General features: G+C 47.6%; 1 protein-coding gene across 1 annotated transcript in view; it reads right to left on the bottom strand.

The window, feature by feature from the left end:
• Positions 1-2,940: 2,940 nt before the first annotated feature.
• LOC138567427 (transmembrane protein 180-like) overlaps positions 2,941-21,666 on the bottom strand; it is a 384,600-nt gene continuing 365,874 nt past the window's right edge. The window contains exon 7 of the mRNA XM_069645615.1: positions 2,941-4,076. Coding sequence (XP_069501716.1) covers positions 3,944-4,076 — 133 coding nt within the window. The 3' untranslated portion in view covers positions 2,941-3,943. The remainder of the gene's footprint in view (positions 4,077-21,666) is intronic.

Below are 21,666 nucleotides of genomic sequence, written 5' to 3'. Positions count from 1 at the left end.
ACACGAGGTAATCCCACCACTTTGGAAGACGGTTGAAATCTGAGGGAGCCGCGGGGGCGGAGCTATATATACCCCTATGTCCCAGTGGCGCCGGCGTGCGCGGCCCAAAACGACGTAAATAGGACACAAAAGTGTCGGAATTTTTCCTATGGAAAATGTCTATATAACTTACCAAGGATTCCCAGCCTGACGACGGGGAATATTCTAAGCATGTGAATCCATGAAAGATCCAATGCTGGAGAAAGCACATGTCAAAAAGGCCAAGGAGACCTATAAGATAATTGCAGATATGAAGAGATGGGCAGCTCCTCAACATGCAGTGGGAGATAGGGTGTGGTTGTCCAAACAGCCCAAAGGATTGATGGGGCCTCGTAAATTCATTCCCCCGATTTATTGGGCCTTATGCTATTGAAAAATGTGTTTCCAGTAAAGCTGTATGTTACGTCTACCTCAAACTATGAAGATTCATCCCGTCTTTCATGTGTCTTTGATTGGGCCAGAAGCTGGCAGGGCCAAGACCATGTAACCACCAATTGTCATGAAAGATGGTCAGGAAAAGTATGAGGTGCGACGCATCCTGGATTCAAGGAAACGACAAAGGCGCCTCTGGTATTTTGTGGAATGGGTAGGTTATGTACGTGAAGACTGTTCTTGGGAACGGGCAGATGCAGTGCATGCTCCCATACTGGTAAGACAGTTTCACTGATTGCATCCAAACAAGCCAGGTCCTTTGAGGTCCCATGGGCAGGGGGGTACTGTCAGGAATGTGGGGGCTGTGGGTGGTCCTGGGTGCCTCTGCGGCTAGAGCCACCAGGCACAGGCTAATAAGCCCTGTAGATGTAGATGCGCAGTGTTGAGGCACCAGGCATTGCCCAGGAGGCTAGGCATGCCTGGTGCACGCAGCATGTAGCACAAGACCGCTATTAAAGGTTGTCTCTGCCTGGGCCAGGTGCTGGGTATTGATGATTGCAGGCACAGGCAGGACAACAAAGTTTTGTTGCAGCGTTCTCACCTTATGCAGGAAACGCCATTAGACTGTGGTCGAAGGCGGCGCCAGTGGTACACGGGGTAAGCCTGGTGTTCCGGGGAAGGGCTTCCGACATTCCTCAGAGCCAACCGCCTTGGCGGTATACGTCAACACCTTCACTCACACCTCGGTGTTCAGGGAAATGATCAGCCGCATCCTTCAGTTTGCTGAGATGCCATCATCAGTTTGCTCGGAGCGGCCATGGGAGGCTCCCCGAGATTGAGATAAGTAACCATCATGCTCATTGTGATGAACTAACGCATGTTCTCTAGTGTGGATTGTAGCCCTGTGGAACAACAGGGATTTTTGGGCATCGAATGACACAGAGAACACATTTATGTTTCATGTTCATGTCATGTTCACGCTCATTGCTTTGTATTGAGGCTGATTCAATGTTATGTTCAGGGTCATTGCTTTTGTATTGTGACTGTAATCGGCACTTCATGACTGTTGTGCTTCCTGTAATTGTCATGTCAGTAAGCAAGCGGACGTAGTGATTACAAGTGAAACAGGTACTCCTAGGTGTCAGGAAGTGTTCAGAAATACATGGCACAAGTGTTAATGTAGGTTGTTTTCCCTTCATACCCTTCCCTATCCAATCAAGTGTCCTAGTCCTCGTTCCGGTTTCCCTACCCCACCCCCCCATACCTATTCACAACCTCTCCCTAACCTTCTAACCCCCATTGGCTGCCTCGGCTACCCGTTAAGTAAAAACCAGGAACCCGTGCTAACCAAGGTCGGAGGGTCGTACTCCATTCGGATTCCGTGGTTAGGGAGGAGCTGTGTCTCCTCCCCAGGGCTTGATAAGAACCATGCCTTCATAACTTAGATTTTTAGTTTTGATGCAGCTAGGTGGTAGCAGAGAATGCCCATTATTCAAATCTCTGAGGAGTGTGTAGGATGGTCAGAACTCTGGGTGTCAGAGTGATCCAGCCACAGGGAGTGGGATAAAGAACGGTTGGTGGTGGCGGTGAGAGATCTGCCAGGAGGTGCCTTAAATAAAGGAACGAGTGACTTACCTTGATGCTGGTCCGTATCTCTAATGTGTTGGGGACACCAACACAGAGTGCATTAGAATTCCTGGTTTTAATGTTTCTCTCTAAGTCTGTCTATCAAATGGTATTATCCACAGGTGCTTGCTGCATTCTACTATGAGTTCCACACCCATCTCTTACCGACTGAACTAGCTACAAGCTGTTTCCATGTCGTCCCAAGTGCCTAGACTTCACTCAAATATCCAGTTACCTGGCATGTATGCCTCAGGTGGAATGCATGGCTGTCACAATGTCACCATGTTTGTGAAGTCACATTGTGGCCATTGGTAGAAATCATGTGAGGAGGTGCTCATTTCTCTTGATGAAAGCTTTATTTAATAAGCAGCTGAGCTGTCCACTTTATGGTTCTGCCTTATCCACCAGCCCTTTACTTATCGCTTCTGTCATCGAAACTTCAGTCTCTCATGATTTTGTGCTCTGGCAACATAAGTTCTCTTTTAAAGACCATTGTTTAGTGTAGTTCCACTACAGCTAGGCTAACCAGAAAACAGAAATACAACTCTTCCTGTTGTTATTGCTTGTGTTCTGCAGTGGTGAATGACAGTTTTTGGTGCTTGGGGTGTGAGAGAAATTGGATTGTGACATCTCGTCAATGAATGTAAAAAAGCCACCCATGTTTATGGGCACATTCTGTGATATATGGCATGGTATCTTTTGGGACATTTACCTGTTTTACTCTAACCTTTGCTCTCACGTCAAAGGATAATTGTCTGTCCTCAAAATGTTCGAGTGGGAAAAGCTGCAGTTAAACACACTTTCAGTTTTAAAATACACACTTTCAATTGAAACAATACGTATTTTTCATGCAATGCAAAGCACACTCTACAGGCTGCCATGCGATGAAATTCTATTCAAGGGTTCAGCTGTTTCTTTATTTCTTTATTTACAATTGCGAGTATGAAAGAAATGCTAGTGCAAACGAACCACAAATAATTGGGTAGTTCAAAGGTTACATATAAACATTTCTCTATAACGCTCACTTTAAAAAAAAAAACGTCCCGATGGCTTAAATTAAATTTAAAAGTACACTATCTGTGTATTAGAAACTCCCGCAATGCTCCCATAATAGATAAAATAGACGTTTCCATTATCCCCAGGCCCAAGAAAACTGGGCAATCAGTATTTAAAAAACACAACCCACGGTACATTTCTGCAGCAGACATGACAGAAATGGTTGCAGAAGATGCCTTATGGGCTCGCTACACCTGCTAAAGTACATGACGATTCCAAAGATTATGAAAGTAGAAGGGGCAACCCAGTCCATGCAATAGGATCCTGGAATCCTGCTACCCTCTGCCTGGCATTTCTGCTTGGGTAGTGTGCCCCACAATAAGAATGTAAACAGCCTGCGATCCCCTTCGCAGTATAAACAAGCGCAACACACATCCTTGTCCCCAAGTACTTGGAGCACGACGTGTGGGGTAATTTGAAAGAGAGAAAGAAAGGCATCATTAGTAGGTAAAGATAACCCGTTCACCGTGGGACCACTGGCAGTGTAGAGAAGTGGTTTGATGTTTCAAGACGCTAAACCAGCACAGCAGCAATTATGACATTTGGTGCCCATTTGATAAAAACGTTGTTACTTATGTTCTGTCATTTTTTTTTAAAGAGCTCTTTAGGATAGGCCAGTCCAATTACTTGTAGACAAAGAGGTCATAGAAGGTTCCATGACCTAATGTGGCATCCGGCTCCACATCCTGTCAGTTCCACAATCCCACAATGCACTTTGCCAGTTTATTCCTGTAAACGCATGATGTCAGCTACTTTTACTCTAACTTTCAAACACAGGCACAGTGATCATTCCTTAGAAGCAAGGGTTGGTTGTCACAAGATGACACTGTCGACCTCCAGACGCAGAGGTTCAATGCACGGCAGAGGACACGTGACTTTCCCTGATGGAGTATGGCGTCCATGTTATAATCTGTAGAACAGCAATGCACAGGGGAACCAAGCAGATCAAATGGAACATGGCCTCATGGAGTCCTAAAAAAGAACTGGAGAGAGGAAAGCATTATTAACACGTCTCCAAGGTCAGACACGCTGAAAAAGCACGGATCACACATTTGAGTTTATTGAATGCAATTCCTAATAAGCAGGGACGTTTCTAGCCAACTCGGTGCCCAGGGCGAAACACTAGAATGCGCCTCCCATCCTCTGGTCTGGCACACGTCAATGCCAAACTACACCTCTGTGTCGTGTGATAAAACCCCCTACTCAGTATCAATAAATCATTGCTATATAAATCAAGCTGGTTTCATTACATTGTAATTCAAGTACTTTACAGAACTAATCTAAAGTGAAAACAAAGCGGTTGCTGCCCCAAGTAAATGGTTCTATTTCACCTGCTCTTAGGGAGGGCCGTGTCTGAATGCAGTTTCAAACTGGCCATACTGGCCCACTGCTGTGCGACCAGCTTGCCAGGGTCTCAGGGCCCACTGACCCTTTGTTGTAGGCGTTCCATGCGTACCACCTCACTTGTATTTCACAAGGGCCAATACTAGAGTAACAGTATGAATTATTTGATGTTGGAAGGTTATCATTCCAAGATGGACAGTCTGCTACACTCCTATTGTACACTTTTAAAATACCTCTATGAGAGAGGGCAAGGGAACAAACAGCACCAATGAGGTTTCCTGTTTGTGCTGCATTAAATAACAGAGCATTTCAGGACTATAACCATGATCAGTGATCTCTATATTTGATAAACAAGTCTGTGCTAAAAGGATTGCATGTGTGAATCTCTAAATTCATAACAGATGCATGGTTTGGTGCTCACATTACGGTTCACAGCGCTCACCCTAACATTAAAATGTTTGTAACCATGAACCATACATACCCATTCGGACAGCGTACGTTTTTGGATGCGAGACTAAAATGGCTGCAACATCAGCCACTCAAATGGGGTACAAGGGCTCTTTTGCTTCTGCAGAATTTCAGATGAGGAGGGGCCGGGTCTCCGTGTGAGCATGCCAAACACCCAACACAGAAACATTTTTAAGTAATTATATCTATAGACAGGAAAGGATACCCTACAAGAGATACCCAATGAATAAAGCACAGAAAGGATTGTACATCTTACAAACTTTAGCCTGACCAGTAATAAGCTGACTAAGCATTTTAAACAAAACCGGCTTCTAACGCATGGTAACGGATCCACAGTTCCTTAGCCACAACCTCCTCACCATTACGCAGGCCTCAGGGGTTATTTCTGCAAAGAAGAGCAGGCCCATGGTTTATCTAACAGAGCTAGCATTAACACCTCTTATTAGTGCTCGCCTGCAGCTAATGAGATACATGGTGTGGCAGTGTAGAAAGGGTGTTTGGCCTAGTGGATGTACAATTTGAGGCAACTTCTTTGATTGCTTTATGTGTTTAAGTGTGGGCACAGTATGGCATACTCGTCAGAGCAACATACATAAAACGTTCCAGTGTACTATTGTGTGGACATGGGACACAATCAGACAAAAACAGGCATATGTGCTGTTACATAGAGGAGCACCACATAAATGCCATTAATAAACAGGGTGGTGTGAAAAGCCCGAGAGTGTCCTCCCATCTACTCCCCTTGGGTCCTCTTCTAAGGTGGCCGGGGAAAGGCCATTGCTTCTGGATCCTGACCCTGGGGGTGGAGAAGCGAGGGAGGTTCACTTGAGTATAGGGTCCTTGGGGATTGGGAATGAGATGTCTTCAGGCGAGACAAGGTATTCTGCATGTCCCTTTCAGTAAGAACCCTCTATCCCAGAGGCAGTTATGGGGCATTGCTATCCTTGTGCCACTAACCAGGAACATGCCCAGATATAATAGCACTATAGAAGCACCAGAAAGAGGGTGAAGAAGAGAGGGGCAGGGGTGAGACAGGTAAGACATAATATCCCCCTTTCCCTATTGAAAACCAACCTAACCCTCCCCGGGCCATTATGGGCTATTGTCAAACATCTCCCCTCATTTTCCCCCATATTTTCTATGACAGTACTGAGACGACAAAGAGGTGACTAGGAGCAGTGAACACCAGTAACTCCTTTAACCACTCTAGTACTGGGTCGAAGTAGATGCCTGCAGAGTACGGTGAAGTGAAGGTCAGGCATGTCCCTCTAACTATAGTGAGGCAAGTCAAATTAGAAGCTCACACCTGCAACCTGTCAAGGGGTTGCAGGTGTATAAGAGGAAACCAAGAGAGCAGCAAGAAGACAGACAGGGAGACCTGTGTGGGAGAAACCAGCTCGTGTGGAGGCAGCCCTGGTGGGTCCTGCAGAGATGCCACAACGCCGGCAGATGACCCCGGAGACCTGTGGAGCTCAGGAGAAGTTGGTCCATTGGAAGTTCCCAGGTGTGGGAGCCTCTGTGTTCCAGGAAACAGCTGCAAGCAAGGGAAAATAAAGCAAACCGCTGAGAGCGTCAACGGAAGCAGAGCGGTGCTGACGGCAATCCCAGAGAGGCATCGAAAGTGCGAGCAGGGCTCGCAATCAAAGGCAAGCCGGCAGGCGGAGCAGGAGGAGTCCAGCGCAGCTACCCGACAGGACCGCCGGAGACCGGTGAGTGAAAGGGAGCATCACTCGAGACCGGGGCGCTCTGAGGGAGCTGGATGTAAGCCAAATGAATGCCGAGTGAGCCGAAAAGCATGCACAGAGTGGGAACGAACCCAAAGCTACAGGTGGCATGGAAATTAAGTTGCAAAGTAAATAATGATGGAAAAAGCATGACTATTCAATACCGCACTGAATGAAAAATTTGAGAGCAAAGCTGCGAGTTAATGAAAGTCAAATGGGAAAACGCCCATTTCAAATCAACAGATGAAATACAAACACAAGGGTAAAACTGCAAAACAGAAAGGTGGGAAATAAAATAAGACCGCCGCAAAGTGAACTTTGTGAATAAATACAGTGTGACAAGGCCCAAGACTGGCATAGGAGGTGTGACACATTGTGGAAAAGCCAAGAGGCTAATTAGAAGAAGCAAGGAGAAGAAGTGAAGTGAATGTGAATCTGTACACTTGGTAGATACAGAAGAACCGGTGTGGGATGAAGAGCTTAAGGTTCCTGGTTGCGCAAGCTGTGATGGGTGGACCGTGCGGTCTGACAACTACGCCTAGACCAGGGAAACCCCCATTGTGAAAGCCAAAGACATTGTGAAACAAACCAAGTAGGAGCACTGTGAATGAACTGTTATGCAAGCCAGAAGGAGCATCAAGTTGACCTGGAGGTTTGTTAAACATTGAAAGACTGAATCCAGTATAAGTTGCTACGCGGAAGTCTTGGGGAAGCGAACCCTGAGACTTGATGAACTGCAATGCTGTCTTGAGGACGGTTCTATGTCATATCATCGAGAGTCGTTTTTTTGACTGGGGTTTTACGAAAACATTTTGCCGAAGTCAGTCAAATTTGGTTTTTTACCCCCACCTATTTTTTTACTATTCCCAACCCCCCAACCCTTTATCTGTTATTTGCCAACTCCCCACCCCCAATAAAATTCCGATTAATTTTTTCCGTCAAAGTGTTTTTGTAAAAACACCTGTCAAAAAATGACTGTCAATGAAACAACGTCATTCCCTTGAGGACGGAGCCTCAAGAACCTTTTCTTTTGAACTGTGTTGCCTTAAGCTTGGGGAAGGGAACCCCAAGGATTTGTGGAACTTTCTTTGAACTGGGGGAACGTGAAGGGGAGCTGAAGAGGAAGCTAGGAGCTGGAAGAATCTCAGAACTTTGTGTTAATCACCATTTCTTTTATTATTGACATTATTGGCTGAGTTGCTGCAGTCTGTGGCAGTCTACTCTCTTCTATCTACTGAGACTGGAGTCTCTCTACAGTTCCTGTTGTTTTTGTGGGAGGACCCATAAAAACCCCATTTATCCGCGGAGCGGCCGCTGAGTTGGCTGCTGAGTTGCTGCAGTCTGTGGCAGTCCGTGGGCAGGACCGGCAGACCACCTTAGCATGGCGACTGCAACCCGCAAATCACCCACAGCATCACTCCAAGGCGAACACGAGGACGAGGGCCGTAGGTTGCAGAGTTCAAACCCAAGCCATCATCCTTCTGAGTCAAGCAAGGTTACCTCGGCTCGCTCGGCCTCGAGACTACAGAGCACACCACCAGTGAAACAGTTCAAAGACCCAATCGGGGTCCAAACATGCATTTTCACTCAAACGCCATCTGATCAAGTAGACTTCTTACCTGTCTCTCCCCCGGTCGCTCCTGGACCTGCGAGGTGCGGGCCTGGGGCAGCGGATCCAGCTCAAGTTTATTGCCTGTTGGAAGGGATTACAGTGGGACAAGCTGGGTGCCAGCCCTCCCAGGACCTGTTGTTTGCAGCTCCGGCTTGCTTCCAGTGCAGCCCCCCGAAGGGCGGACTGCGAGGAGTGCACTCGCCGTCTTGAGCTGTGTCGGCTGGTCCACGGAGAAAGATGTCCTCTGCCTTCAAGCTCAGACGCCTCCCCGGGCCGCCGACGCCGCCGGATCCCAGGTGGGCGAGCCCGACCCTCGTTCTCCGGGCCACCCTGGCTTCCTCTGCTGGTCAGTGGCCGCAACCGATTCATTGTTGGTGGCTCCGCGCGGAGCAGAAAGCGGGCGAGGCCCCTCCTCCGCCAGCCTCGGAACGTTATCAGAACAAAGGCTGGTAGAAGCCTTGTTCCACGCAGCTGGGGACGTGGACCCGCCCCTGGAGGGGAGCGGGGAAAAAAAGTCCCAAGAAAGCGGTCGTTGGCCGTTGCCTGAAAGAAGAGAGAGGCGGGGCTCCCCCCCTGCAATCATCAACCTGGGCGAATCATCTACGGAAGAACTTGAAGATGGTGACTCGCCCACCATCTCACCTAGTGTTACTCCCCCCCAAAAACAAAAAAAAAAAAAACAGGACCAAAATGTCCCTCCTTTCAGTACCAAAAAACTGAAAGAAAACATCCCACTCAACCTCACAAAAAAAAAAAAGAAAGCATCTTTGAAAGCTCTGTCAAAATCTACAATATGCAACTCTTTAAAAGAATATTTTGTAAGCCAAGGAAAAAGGAAATATGATGTTTTAAAAGAACTAACCGACGCAGAAATGCTGGAAGTCACCATAGAGCATTCATTGGGGCCTAAGACCAGCAATAACATCAACGCCCCAAAGAAGACCTCTACTTTTGAAAAAATCCCCTGTGGAGAGTCTTTTGCGCCGGAAGACAGTAGTGTGCCAAGCCTCTTTAGCTCCATTTCCAACTCACCAACTGGAACTGAGCCACCCAGCCATTCTGAGTCCTCCTTAACGCAAGGAAATAAGTCAAAGAGCCCTCTTCTGATTGCTTCTGATCCCGTTTTAGCAACAGTTGGAGGGCCCCCGGGGTCTCCCTCACTCACTTCACCTTCACAATCGAGTGCCCATCAGAATCAACCCATGACAGGGGCCAAATCGTTTCCGGAGATCCAGGAGGCCCCTGTGTCAGCCCATCTAATTCCAGCTACTAGCGGGAAAGCTCTACACCCCCTTCCCCCCATCTTCCATGGCCAAGGTCCCGAGACCAACAAATAGTGCTCCACAAACATTTTTCCCCCAGGTGGACCTTCAAGCTACTCCAAGAAGAAAAAGTAAAACGGGAGACCTAGTGGAAGATTCCCAGAAAGAAACGCCAATAAAGAAGCTCGACCTCACAACCCTAATGTCTGCAATAACAATTGCACTAGCTCCGTTTGGCAAATTGTACGAGGCCATAAGCGACACATTAAAGGACTAAACGACGCTTATCGCAATGACCCAAACTAAACTGATCTATCTGGAGGGGTACATCACTGCCAAAGAAAAACTGGACAGCAAACTCTTCAACAAACTTCTGTTGGCCCTCCCCCCAGACCATGCCCTACGGAGCTCCCAGCGCAAAAAACCATTGTCATTAAAGACTCAGTCGAACAAGCTTCCCAAACAGAACCTAGTAAAACTAAAGACCCACTTCGGTCTCCCAAACCACAAGTGTGAAAACAACCCTCCAGACAATTGTCTAGACTCAAACAGTAAACAAAAAAAGAACACTCAAAACTTAGGAAAAGCCGACCAACTCAACCCTTTTTCAATTGCAGGCAGCAAACAGGCGCACTCAAAACTCACAGCCCTAGTGCAAGAGTTTTTAGAACGCCCCGCCTGGAAACTCACAAACCTTGGCAACAAACCCAAGTTCACCGTCCTGCAGCAAAGCGGCTGGAAACCCAAAATCTTTTCCCTCTCCAGCCAAAACTTTAGTCACAATCAATCAAAAAGCATCAAAAGGGCCAGTTAAACATCCGGGTCCCATGGCTGACCCAAAAGAAAAAGTTTCCAAGGAAAACGGGTCTTCGAAGTTCATGCCGAAGTGCCTTGACCCTCTCACAACTTCTACTCAGCCTCCTTTACAACAATCACCTATTACCGTCGAGGACTTTTTGAGAGACGAAAACTTTATGAACATAACCCTCCACCCATCCTCTGTGAGTGGCGTCGATCCTCAAACTTGGTTTTTCCGTGGTGAACCTACAACTACTAAATCTAAACGACAAGTTTCCCCAGCTGCAAAGAAACGAAGACGAAGAAATGAGTCCCAGTCTGAAGTCCAGGAAGAAATCTTCCCTAGACCGCCAAGAGGTCCAGCAGCCCTAAGAAACTGTCCAACACCCACTAAAAGTCACCACAACAGCATGGTTTCGAACACCCGTGACAAAACATTGCCGAAAACCAGAAGCACTCCGGAATGCCAGCCTAGAGCAGTCCAGAGGACAAAGCAGAGCAGCCTGTGCAGACCAAAACATTCCTCTCAAACTCTCACATCTCAGCGCTTGCGGTCTCCTGCCATCATCTTCAAGTTGGAACAGATTCCAAAAAATTCCGAGGCAATAACCCTGAACAGGGGAACAGTCCTGAAGATCTTGAAACACGTAAGAGACTTTAAAAACCTGTCGACGGCCGATTTAATTGTAGTGGAGCCCCGTCATAAAGACCAAAAGACAAAGGCCTTTCTCCACGTTAGAACAAATGTGCTAAGAAGGAGTTCCAAAGAAGCCGAAGGGGATTTTCTGAAACAGGGCTATTACCTCACAGACCTGTCGAGCTCAACAGAGGGTGCGAACTCCAAATCTAGAACCAGCATAGCGGTCGCTCAGCGGAACCCGCCGTCTTCCCATAATCCAACAAGCTACCGAAGGCCAGTCTCTCCAACTTTTGTCACAGAGGTCAATCGAGTACATAGAAAAGCTACTCAAACTCTTCAAGCTGGCAAAGAGGAAGAAGATCTCATAGTCCTAAACCAAATAGAGACTTGACATCGATAATCAAAAACCTTACCGAGAAAAACCAAGAAGCACTCAGCCATCGATCTCCTCCTTCTGCCATGAAGACTTCATCAACATTTGCTCCAAACAAACAACTGTTAGCATGGCTGCCTAAACCCCCTACGATACTAGGGAAGAAATGGCAATTAACACCAACAAGCATTCCTTCAAATGTAAGAACCCACTTAACAGCCGAGCCGGACTGCTACAGAGAAAAGACTCCACTCAGCGGTGTCCTGAAATTGATCTCCTGGAACACCAGAGGTTACAGCCATCTAACTAGACCGGGAGAGGTCAACCTTGGGTCCTATGACATTATAACCCTGCAAGAAATGTAGCTCCTCGAGACCCCAGGGATCGACGGTTTCTCAGTAATAGTCTCACCAGCCAATAAAGGGCGCTTAGGCCGCCCGTCGTCTGGTCTTTTGGTGGCAGTCCGTCTGGGTTCTGGCCTGACCATTGAGAAATGTCTAGCCGCAACTCAGAGCCACTTAGCTGAACTTGTTAAGTGGGACAGACTGTCTCCTCCTTTTCCACAATCGACGATGACTCCCTGGCTAGCGATTATAACTACGTACTGGAACCCGCAAACCATCTCGGACAAAAAATTCCTAAATATCATTTAATCAGAGATTGATGGAGTAACTGTGGCACAAGACAACACTTCAATAATAATAAGCGGTGACCTCAACGCCAAGTGCCCGGGTTGCGCTTTAAATATCAACTTTTTGCGCCCTAAACTTTTGACAGAATCTCGAGGGCAAAAATGGCAATCGCTTATGAAATCCAGAAACCTCCATAACATCGAGGAGGCCCTTCCTCTAGCCAACTACATCCCGACATGGGAAAGAGGAGCCCAAAAGGGCACTATTAACTACATTTTCACTTCTGAAGAAATGCTCTCCAGGATTACATCCTTCGAGGTAATTCGGTCTGACGCCAGCGACCACAACATCCTCCAAATTGGTTGGCCTTCAGAGAGCTGTCCGAGGGTCCACTTGTCTGAAGAACTGGAGCCAACGGCCCAAGTGAATCGCCTAAGATTAACAGGTGAAAGGATTAAAGAAGTCACCAAAAATTACGCTCGACAACAGTATAGGGAAGGACGAGAACTTTTGTCCTCCACGGACTACCAACCTCTCCTAGTTCCTTACTACTCAAACTCAAAGAAGAAAAGTAGTGAGAAGCCACACCCACTACACGAGTACAACAAGGAGTTGGTTCAGAAAAGGCGTTACCTGAGAAAACTGAAGAGGCAAGCTGCCAACCCATCCATAAACTGTGCAAAAACAGTTTACTTGGAAGAAGCAAAGAGATACAAGTCGTGGCTGAAATTCCACAGATACTCCCTATACCAGCAAGATTCTGAGGAAATGCTGCGAAAGCTGGCTGCCAAAAACTCTGGAGTCTTCTGGCAATTGATAAGAAATTCCGGTAATCTATCGACACAGGCAACATCGAACAGTGTTTCGGAATACAGCTGGCACTCGCACTTCTCGCAGGTCTTTCAGCTTCCTCCGTCAAAGCATTGCAAAAAAGAAGTCGTACTGGAGGATGCCACATGGGAAGACTTCGCAGATAAAACTGACATCAAGACAGCTATAAAAAGATTAAAACCCTCAAGAGCCCCAGGCCCCGATGGAATTAAAAACTTCGACCTAAAAAACCACTCGGCAGAATGGGCCACCTTTATTAGTCAAGTCTTCAAAAATTGCAGCCTTTCAAGAACAATCCCTCGTTCGTGGACCGCTTCAGTCATCGCACCAATCTACAAAAATGGAGACAGGGCGGCACCTGGTAACTACTGCCCTATCGTGCTCCTAGATACGATTGGTAAGATATACGGCTCTTTCCTTCAATGGAGTTTTCAAACATGGGCAAAAACTGCCCAGTGCAACGTCCCCTTTCAAGCTGGCTTTATGAAGAATTGTGGAACAACGCTGAACATCATGATCCTCAGTATCATAAAAAACAAACTCTTGGAAGGATCGGGAAAGGTCTTCCTAGCATTCATAGACCTCACCCAGGCATTCGACCAAATTGACAGAGAGAAGCTGTGGTCCAAATTGGCTAACTGGGACTGCCCAAACGCCATACTTGAACCAATCAAAGCTCTTCATACCGGGACCACGATGAGAGTCAAACTGAACCAAAAAGGCCTACTCTCAGAAGAAATCCCAATGCTCCGAAGAGTAAAGCAGGGCTGTCCCCTTGCTCCGGCCCTGTTTATTGCTTTTCTAGGTCACTACAAAGAAAGCACCAACCAAATCAGATCCTTTCCACCCAAAATTGGCCAAACGGCCGTGAGCCGCCTCTTATATGCAGACGACATTATTCTCCTTGACCAGACCGAAATCGGCCTCCAAAGATAACTGGATAACTTGGCCACGTATATCTCAGAAAACAACCTGGAGATAAACAAGGAGAAGTCGAAAATCATGATACTAGAAAAACCATCAAAAACGAAAGCAAAAAAAAATCTATCGAAAACTCTCCGGTTGAGGTAATAACTGCCTTTAAATACCTGGGGGTGTGATGGTCGACAGCTCCAAAACTGAGGTAACAATGCAAGTCCACTTTTGGACAAAAACACGGAAGCTAACTACACAGGCTCGAGTAATAGACAGAAAATACGGCCAGTTCTCCCTGCTCCCAGTGCTAAGATTCTACAAAGGCAAAGTCGTACCAAGCTTGGTGTATGGAGGGGATGGAATGCCTGCTATTCCAGTAACAATCTGGAAAAAACTGGAGGGTTACTTCTGGCGGAAAGTCCTTCAATTTCCAAACTCAACATCAATTGATGCCATCAGAAGAGAATTGGGCCTGCTCTCCCTCAAAGCAGCAAAAGAAGCAGGTGAAATGGCTCTCTTTAGAAATCTCTTTTAAAAGTGATCATGTCTGACTCCCCTCCATTGTACAACCTGATAAAAATGGAACTAAACCACAACATTTGCAAGGCCCTGACAGCCTGGGCGGCGAAGCAGAGAGCGAGTTTGGACACCATTGCATGTACGGAAGAGGACTTGATCCAGAACCCAACAAAAGTAAAAAGGAAAATGGACCAGGAGGATTGGATAACAACACAAACCCTCGCTGAAAAAAACAAACTGCTATCTCACTTACCTTTCAGCACCAAAAAACTCCACTCCACGACTGAAATTGTAGGAAAGTTTCCGGACAGAGCACTTCGTCTAACTTTTCGAAGGGCAAGGCTGAATCTGTTACAAACTAATGAAATAAGGGCCATCCGGGGGGCCATCTGGGGGCAATCAACAACAAATCACTGCCGACTCTGCAAAATCGTATCAGAAAAAGAGATGGTGAAACATCTTCTGCTAAGATGCCCGAACACAATCAAATGGAGACGAGCGTTCCTCGGCCCCCTTCTCAAACCATTCAGCCTATACGAGGAGGAAGTGTGGTGGAGCCGCCTGATGAGTGGTTTAAAGACTTCTTGGGCCTTAGCTACAGCAAAAATCTTAAAGGCCGCTTTAGACGAATGTGCTAAACAAACAGTTTAAACCCATAGTCAGAATGGTCCTCTAGACAAGTGAAACTGAAAGTTGTCGGACGACAAATCAAGAAGAAACAAATGAATCAAACAAACAAAGAAAAGGAAGAAAGGAAGGACGAATAAACTGCAAAACTTAAAAAGAGACTCGTAAAACAAAACTTGCAAAATCATTGAGTTGATAAATGCAAAAAAAAAAAAAAAATATTGACATCCCTACACATTGTTTAGCTTTAGTTGTGAGGGCAAGGATAGGTTTTGGACACAGACAGACTTTTAAGTTAAACTTTCTGACTCAGACTTTACTTAGTTTCGTTCAGATAGGGAAATCACACCTTAGCATAGGGCAAGTTAGGCCTTCAACCATCCTGACATTTGATTTAATAAACTATCTTATTTTGAACTTTAAGTCTGTTGTCTGTGTCTTGCTTCATGATGCCTTCACAATGGTGACTTGTGCAGCGCACAAATCATAGCTGCATACATAGCACTGCATTGATTTGCCATGGACTACTGTCTGCATGGTGACACACAATGGACCCCGCTTTCCTAATCAAGGTGCCAAGTCACAATGAGGTGCCATCTGGGGTGCGTGCAAGGCAGTGGTTTGATTGTTTAGAAAATGAAAAGACCTTTGATGCTGAGCGGGTGCATTTAGCAATGTCACAAAGCAGCCACTAGAATACTTAAGCAAGACAATGGCAGTTAACCTTCCATGGTATACATTATATGTAACTAAAAAGTAATATATAAAAAAAATCGTTTTGGTGTGTCAAATAAAAATAACATGGTTTAAAACGTTTTCTGTGTGGCACGTTAATTCTCTTGTAAGAATGCGTAGTATCGGTTAGCTAACTGATGCTTTGTGCTTACCTTCTGAATAAAAATGCCCCATGTTCAGTTCTTAACACTGAAATGTTAAGCACATACTGTGTAAAAACAATGGCTTGTTAAATGAGCCATCACTTATAAATTGCCCCCACTTTAAAGGCTCTTTCAACACAAAGGGCAACAGGCACAGGGTGTGTGACGCCAAAGCATTTCAGAGGCTGCGTTTGAAATATGCATTCATATGTTTGCATATTCCGAATGCATTGAAATCCACAAGCCAGCAGAGAGCAGCCAGCTGAGCATCGCAGAGGAGCATCCCACCGGCACAGCAGGTTGCCTTACCCTTTTTCCAGCAAGCTCAGAGGCAGGTTTCTGGGTGGGCCTCTTCCTGCACCTCCCCCCCCACCCCACCGCTGAGCTATTTAGCTCTGCTGCTTGGGCAATCGCCTGATTCGCCCGCCCCAGGAAATGGTTCTACTAATACGTTGCAAGCTATATTATAAACGCACTAAAGAAGGATGAAATTAGCTCCCTGAAATCATACTGTACAGAAATAGCAACTTTGTTGAGCATACTAAATGTGAACGCTGATTGTGAAAACATGCCTGTCGGCATAATGAAAGACATTTAAAATCTATGACTGGTGTATGAACTTGGCTTAGCTATAAATCAAGGAACTCACAAAAGAATATTTGGCGTTGCGCCCTATAATTGGAGTTATAACCATACATAACAGAATGAAAGGACGCAAATATATTCTTATATGACTTAAGTTTAAAACAGGACAGGTGATGGGAGCATCCCTCGCCCCCTTAGTACTTCCCGACTATGTAAAAAAGTAAAGATGATCGATACCTTGAAACACTTGAAATATTTAGATAGTGAATGACAACTTAATTTGGGCAGATTTTTCAAGAATACCGATTTCTGCAAAAGCGAATGTGTGGAGCTCCAGTCTCACGAGATCTCAGAGCCTGCCAAGATCGCCCGAGACAGAGGCACGAGAGCTAGAGCTGAGGGAAAGGAGCGCTGCTGGTTCTCCATATGCGAAGCGGAAAACATTAAATAAGAGACATAAATGCATGCATAATGTTCTGATGCAAAGACATAGGTTAATTCATTATATTCTGTTAATAGAACCCTGGTTGCAAGTGTTTCTTTGGGAATAGTGGACAACCTATTTGGGGACGAGGGCGGGATCCACATGACAGGCAAAAAGCGACCCCATACCGCACGATACAAGGAACCACGCCACCCCCAACATTTCTACAGAAACCAGGTAGGTCAGCGTATCCTTGTCCGCAATGGGAACCTTTATTTACAACGTATGTGGATGCATTGGGAGGTGCAGAATATGCCCCAGGGAGAAATAAGGTCATGTTTTGAAATGCCATGGGCGACATGATATTTCCAGGGTTAAAATCAGAACCAGCAGATGATGTAGAAGATTAACCAGGTTACTCACCTTAGTGACCACCTTACTCCTAGTCCATAGTCCCCTTTCCTCCATACTTATGGGACATTCCTCCCTCCTGTGGGACGGGACCGGAGCACTTTGTAAAGCATCAAACAAGACTTTGCAAACATTTTTTGTCCTTCCTCTCTTTCTACGCGGGGTACCGCACACGGCCGTAACCCCGCCCATCTGAGCTCCACCACGCGCATCGCCCATCAGTCCTTTTCTATCGCCAGGTCAGAGACCTTTAAGCAATAACAGAGGAACCTTATTAGAGGGGACAGCGGGCGTATGGAGGAAAGGGGACTATGGACTAGGTGTAAGGTGGTCACTACGGTGAGTAACCTGTTATACTCCTACGTCCTGTCCCCTTTCCTCCATACTTATGGGAGATTCCCAAGCACTCCTTTCAGGAACTACGGGTGGATGGAAAACCCCTTACTAAAAAAGGTTCTTCAACACAGCCTGGCCAAACTGAGCGTCAGATCTGGAGCTCAGGTCGAGACAATAATTCTTACAAAAAGCCGATGGAGAGGCCCATGTAGCCGCTTTTGCAATGGTCTCCCAGGGGACATATTTCTGAAAGGCAACCACAGCTGCCTTGCCCCGCACCAGGTGTGCATGAATACCTTTGGGAGGCTGCAACCCTTGAACAGTGTAAGACTCTGTGATGCAAGCCGCGATCCATCTGGGGATAGTCGCCTTAGAAGCCTGTCTACCTTGTGGATTACCAAAGGTCACCAATAGTTGAGAAGAGCTCCTAAATTCTGATGATCTGTCTAAATAGAACTGAAGAGCCCTTCTAACATCCAAACAATGCAGAACCCTTTCCGCTTCTGAAGCAGGGTTCGGAAAGAAAACCGGCAGGGAGATTGACTGATTCCGATGGAAATCAGAGACCACCTTCGGCAGGAAGGAAGAATTTGTCCGTAGGACAACCTTATCGTTGTGGAAAACCAAAAAGGGATGCTCCAATGACAGAGCCTGGAGCTCACTCACGCGCCTCGCTGAAGTAACAGCAACCAAAAAAGACACCTTCCACGAAAGGTGCTTAAGGTCCACCGTGGCCATTGGTTCGAAAGGTTTATAGCATAACGCCTTAAGGACCACGTTCAGATCCCACATCGGATGCGGTTTGCGAACCGGGGGATAAAGGCGCGTCAAACCTGCAAAATGTCTCCAGAGAATAAGAGCATTGGTCCGTGGATAGGTAGGCGGATACCGCCGAAAGATACGTTCTGCATGACAAAACGTGAATACCCGACGAAGGACAGCACAGTGTCAATCGTAGCCGACCTTGGGTCTAACTGTTTGTCTAAGCACCAATGACAGAACCTAAGCCATTTGCTCTTGTACTGAGACCTGGTCGAGGGTTTCCTGGCTGCCTAAATAATGCGCATGTTATCAGCAGACAGGTTGAGATGTCATAAGGACCTGAATTCGGGCACCACGCCGCCAAGCTGAATGATTGTGGGGAGGGGTGCCACAGCTGCTTACCCTGGTGAAGCAGACCGGGAGTAACTGGTAGCCTGATCGGTGCACACACTAACAGGTGTTGAAGTTCTGAGAACCAGAACCTGGCCGGCCACCACGGGGCTATGAGCAGAAGCGAACAATTCACCATGTTCTTTAGCTTGCAAATCGTCCGATGAATTAGAGGCAGAGGCGGGGAAGCATAGGCCCTCATGTTGTTCCAAGGAATCTCGAGAGTGTCCCCCAGAGAGGAGGCTCCCAGGCCGTCCCTGGCGGCATACAGAGGAAGCTTCTTGTTTGCCGACATCGCAAAGAGGTCCACCTCCGGCGTGCCGCAACGCAGGAAAATCCACGAGAGGATCTCCACCTTCAGCTCCCATTCGTAGTTGGCCATCGTCCGCCGACTGAGGGCCTCTGCCGTAATGTTCATCTGGCCCGGGATGTGGACTGCTACTAGCCAGATACCATGACGAATCGCCCACTCCCAAATCTGGATGGACAAGTTGACAAGCGGGGGAGACTTGCTTGTTGATGTAATACATGGACACCACATTTTCCCTGTGGATACGGACCACTTTGTTGAAAATGATCGGTCTGAACGCTTTGAGCGCCAGGAGAATCGCCAGGAGCTCCAGATGATTTATATGAAGGAACTTGTCCTGAGGTGACCAAAGGTCCGAGACCTGAAGAAGATCCAACGTTGCACCCCACTCCAGTAGGGACAAGGGAGGAGTCCGTAGTGACCGTCACCATCAGGGTTGGGTCCTGAAAACCCGCACCCACCGACAGGTTGCTGAGAGACGACCACCACTCCAGGTCCGTCCTCATGGAAGCCAGAATCAAAACCAACTTGGAGTCCGGATCCACAGCCTGACACCAGGAACTCTGAAGAGCCATCTGAGTCTGCCTCATCTTGAGACGAGCGAGAGGTAAAGCCAAAACGCACATGGCCATGAGGCACAGAAGCCTCTGGAACCACCAGGCCGACATGCTCTCCGACTGCGCAAACATCTGACACATGGCCAACTGATCCACCATTCTGTCCCCGGTCAGCTAAACCCTGCAGTCGATCGTGTTCCAGCGAAAACCCAGGAAAATCAAGTCCTGAGAGACTGTCATGGAAGATTTCCGCCAGTTCACCGACAGCCCAAGATGGAACAAGAGCTGGAGAAGATACTAAAGACTGCACGCGGCTTTCAGCGGGCAAGGGCTGCGCAGGAGCCAATCTTCTAAGTACAGATACACATGGATACCCTGCAGACGAAGATGGGCCGCGATCACCAACATCATCTTCGTAAAGACACGCGATGCCGAGCTGCGGCCAAAAGGAAGCACTCGAAACTGGAAATGCTCCTCTCCCACCAAGAAACGAAGGTATCTCCTGTGTGGACTCCAGATCAGTATATGCATATATGCATCTTGAAGGTCCACCACACTGAGCCAATCGCCCATCTGTAAAGAGGACCGTATCTGGCTGGGTGTGATCATCTTGAATTTCTCTTGGGGTAGGAAAAGATTGAACTGGGAAAGGTCTAGGATGGTGCGCAGGCCAGCCTGGTTGGGTTTGAGCACTGTAAACAGTCAGGAGTAGAAGCCCTTCCCTCGCTCCCCTAGGGGGAACGGGTTCCACTGCTCTGAGGTCCAGCAACTTCTGAACCTCGGCTCTGAGGGAGAGCGACCCCGACTGCTGGAAAGGAGGGTTGCCGGGTGATGTAGGGGGTAGAGGTAAGCGGAAGCCCGCCCGAGCGACTGACAAGACCCACCGGTCTTCGGTGATGGTCTGCCACGCCTTCCAATGAGACGCAATGCGTCCTCCCACCGGGATCTCATGCGAGCACGGAGAACCCTCATTTGGCAGGTTTTTTAGTGGTGTTACCACCTTAACCTGAGCAGGATGCTGAGGAACGCGAGAAAAACAGAGTCCGTTGCTGCCTCCGGAGGGAACTCCCTGCAGCGGTATCCACCCTGCGGGATTTCCGATCTAGAAACCCCCTGAAACCAGAGGAAGGCCGGCTTTGTGAAAACAATCTCTGGGTCCTAAAAGGGGTTTTAACTAGGACGGACAAGGACCTGGCTGTCTGGGTGCTGTCCTTCGTTTTGGTCAGCTCCACATCTGTTGAGGAATGAAAAAGCTCCTTACCGTCCAACGGCAGGTCCAATACTTTGTCCTGCACTTCCTTTCAGAGCTTGGTGGCGTGCAACCAAGCCTGCCGAGAGGTATCAACCCCAAGCATAAGGCCCCGAGCCAAAGTGTCAACGTCATGAGCCGCGTCCTCCAGCAGATCCTGGGCCAAGACCCTGGCATCCGACAATCCCGCCTTAAAGTCCTCCAGCTTCTCGACCGGAATGAACTACTCGAACTCCGAAAGACCTTTCCACATCTTCATATTCGCCCCCGCTAACACCAGTTCTGCATTGGCCTGCCGTAGCTGCAGTCCTCTCACTAAGCCCCTCCTCTGGCAGCCATCTTCATATTTGGTAAGCAAGTAAAGTGGCAGTATGACCAAGAAGATCCACAGAGAGGACGGAGGGAGGGTTTGCATGTGAATCCATGCCAGACCCATGCTGGAGAACAATAGTTACAGGTAAGTAACTTGTTCCTTCTCCAGCATGGGGTCTGGCATGGATTCACATGCTCATGAATAACGAATACACAGCAGTACAGCATTACACAACCACGGGAGGTTGCAAGGCTCAACAGAAGCAATCAACTCTTACCTCTGGAACAGACTCACCTCAAGTGAACAGGTTGCGTAGCAATGCTTGCCCGACTCTGGACTCCTCCCTGGAATCCCTGTCGACGTACTAGAACTTCGTGAAGGCGTACGTGGGCCTCCACGTAGCAGCCCTGCAGATGTCCAGCAGGGGCACACCAACTAGGAACGCTACTGTCACAGCATCGCTCTGGTGGAGTGGGCTTTCGGACGGCCGGGCAGTGGTCGGGTCACCAACCAATGACAGTGTATGATGCAGCCAGAGAGCCACCTTGAGATGGAAGCCTTGGACAAGGAATTCCCATGGTTCACAGGACCAAAGTTCAAGAACAGCTGTGAA

Source organism: Ambystoma mexicanum, chromosome 2p, assembly GCF_040938575.1.
Source record: "Ambystoma mexicanum isolate Mex_15411 chromosome 2p, UKY_AmexF1_1, whole genome shotgun sequence".
NCBI lineage: Eukaryota > Metazoa > Chordata > Amphibia > Caudata > Ambystomatidae > Ambystoma > Ambystoma mexicanum.
The sequence above is the reverse complement of the archived record's forward strand: the minus strand, read 5'-3'. Positions and strand labels throughout refer to the sequence as shown.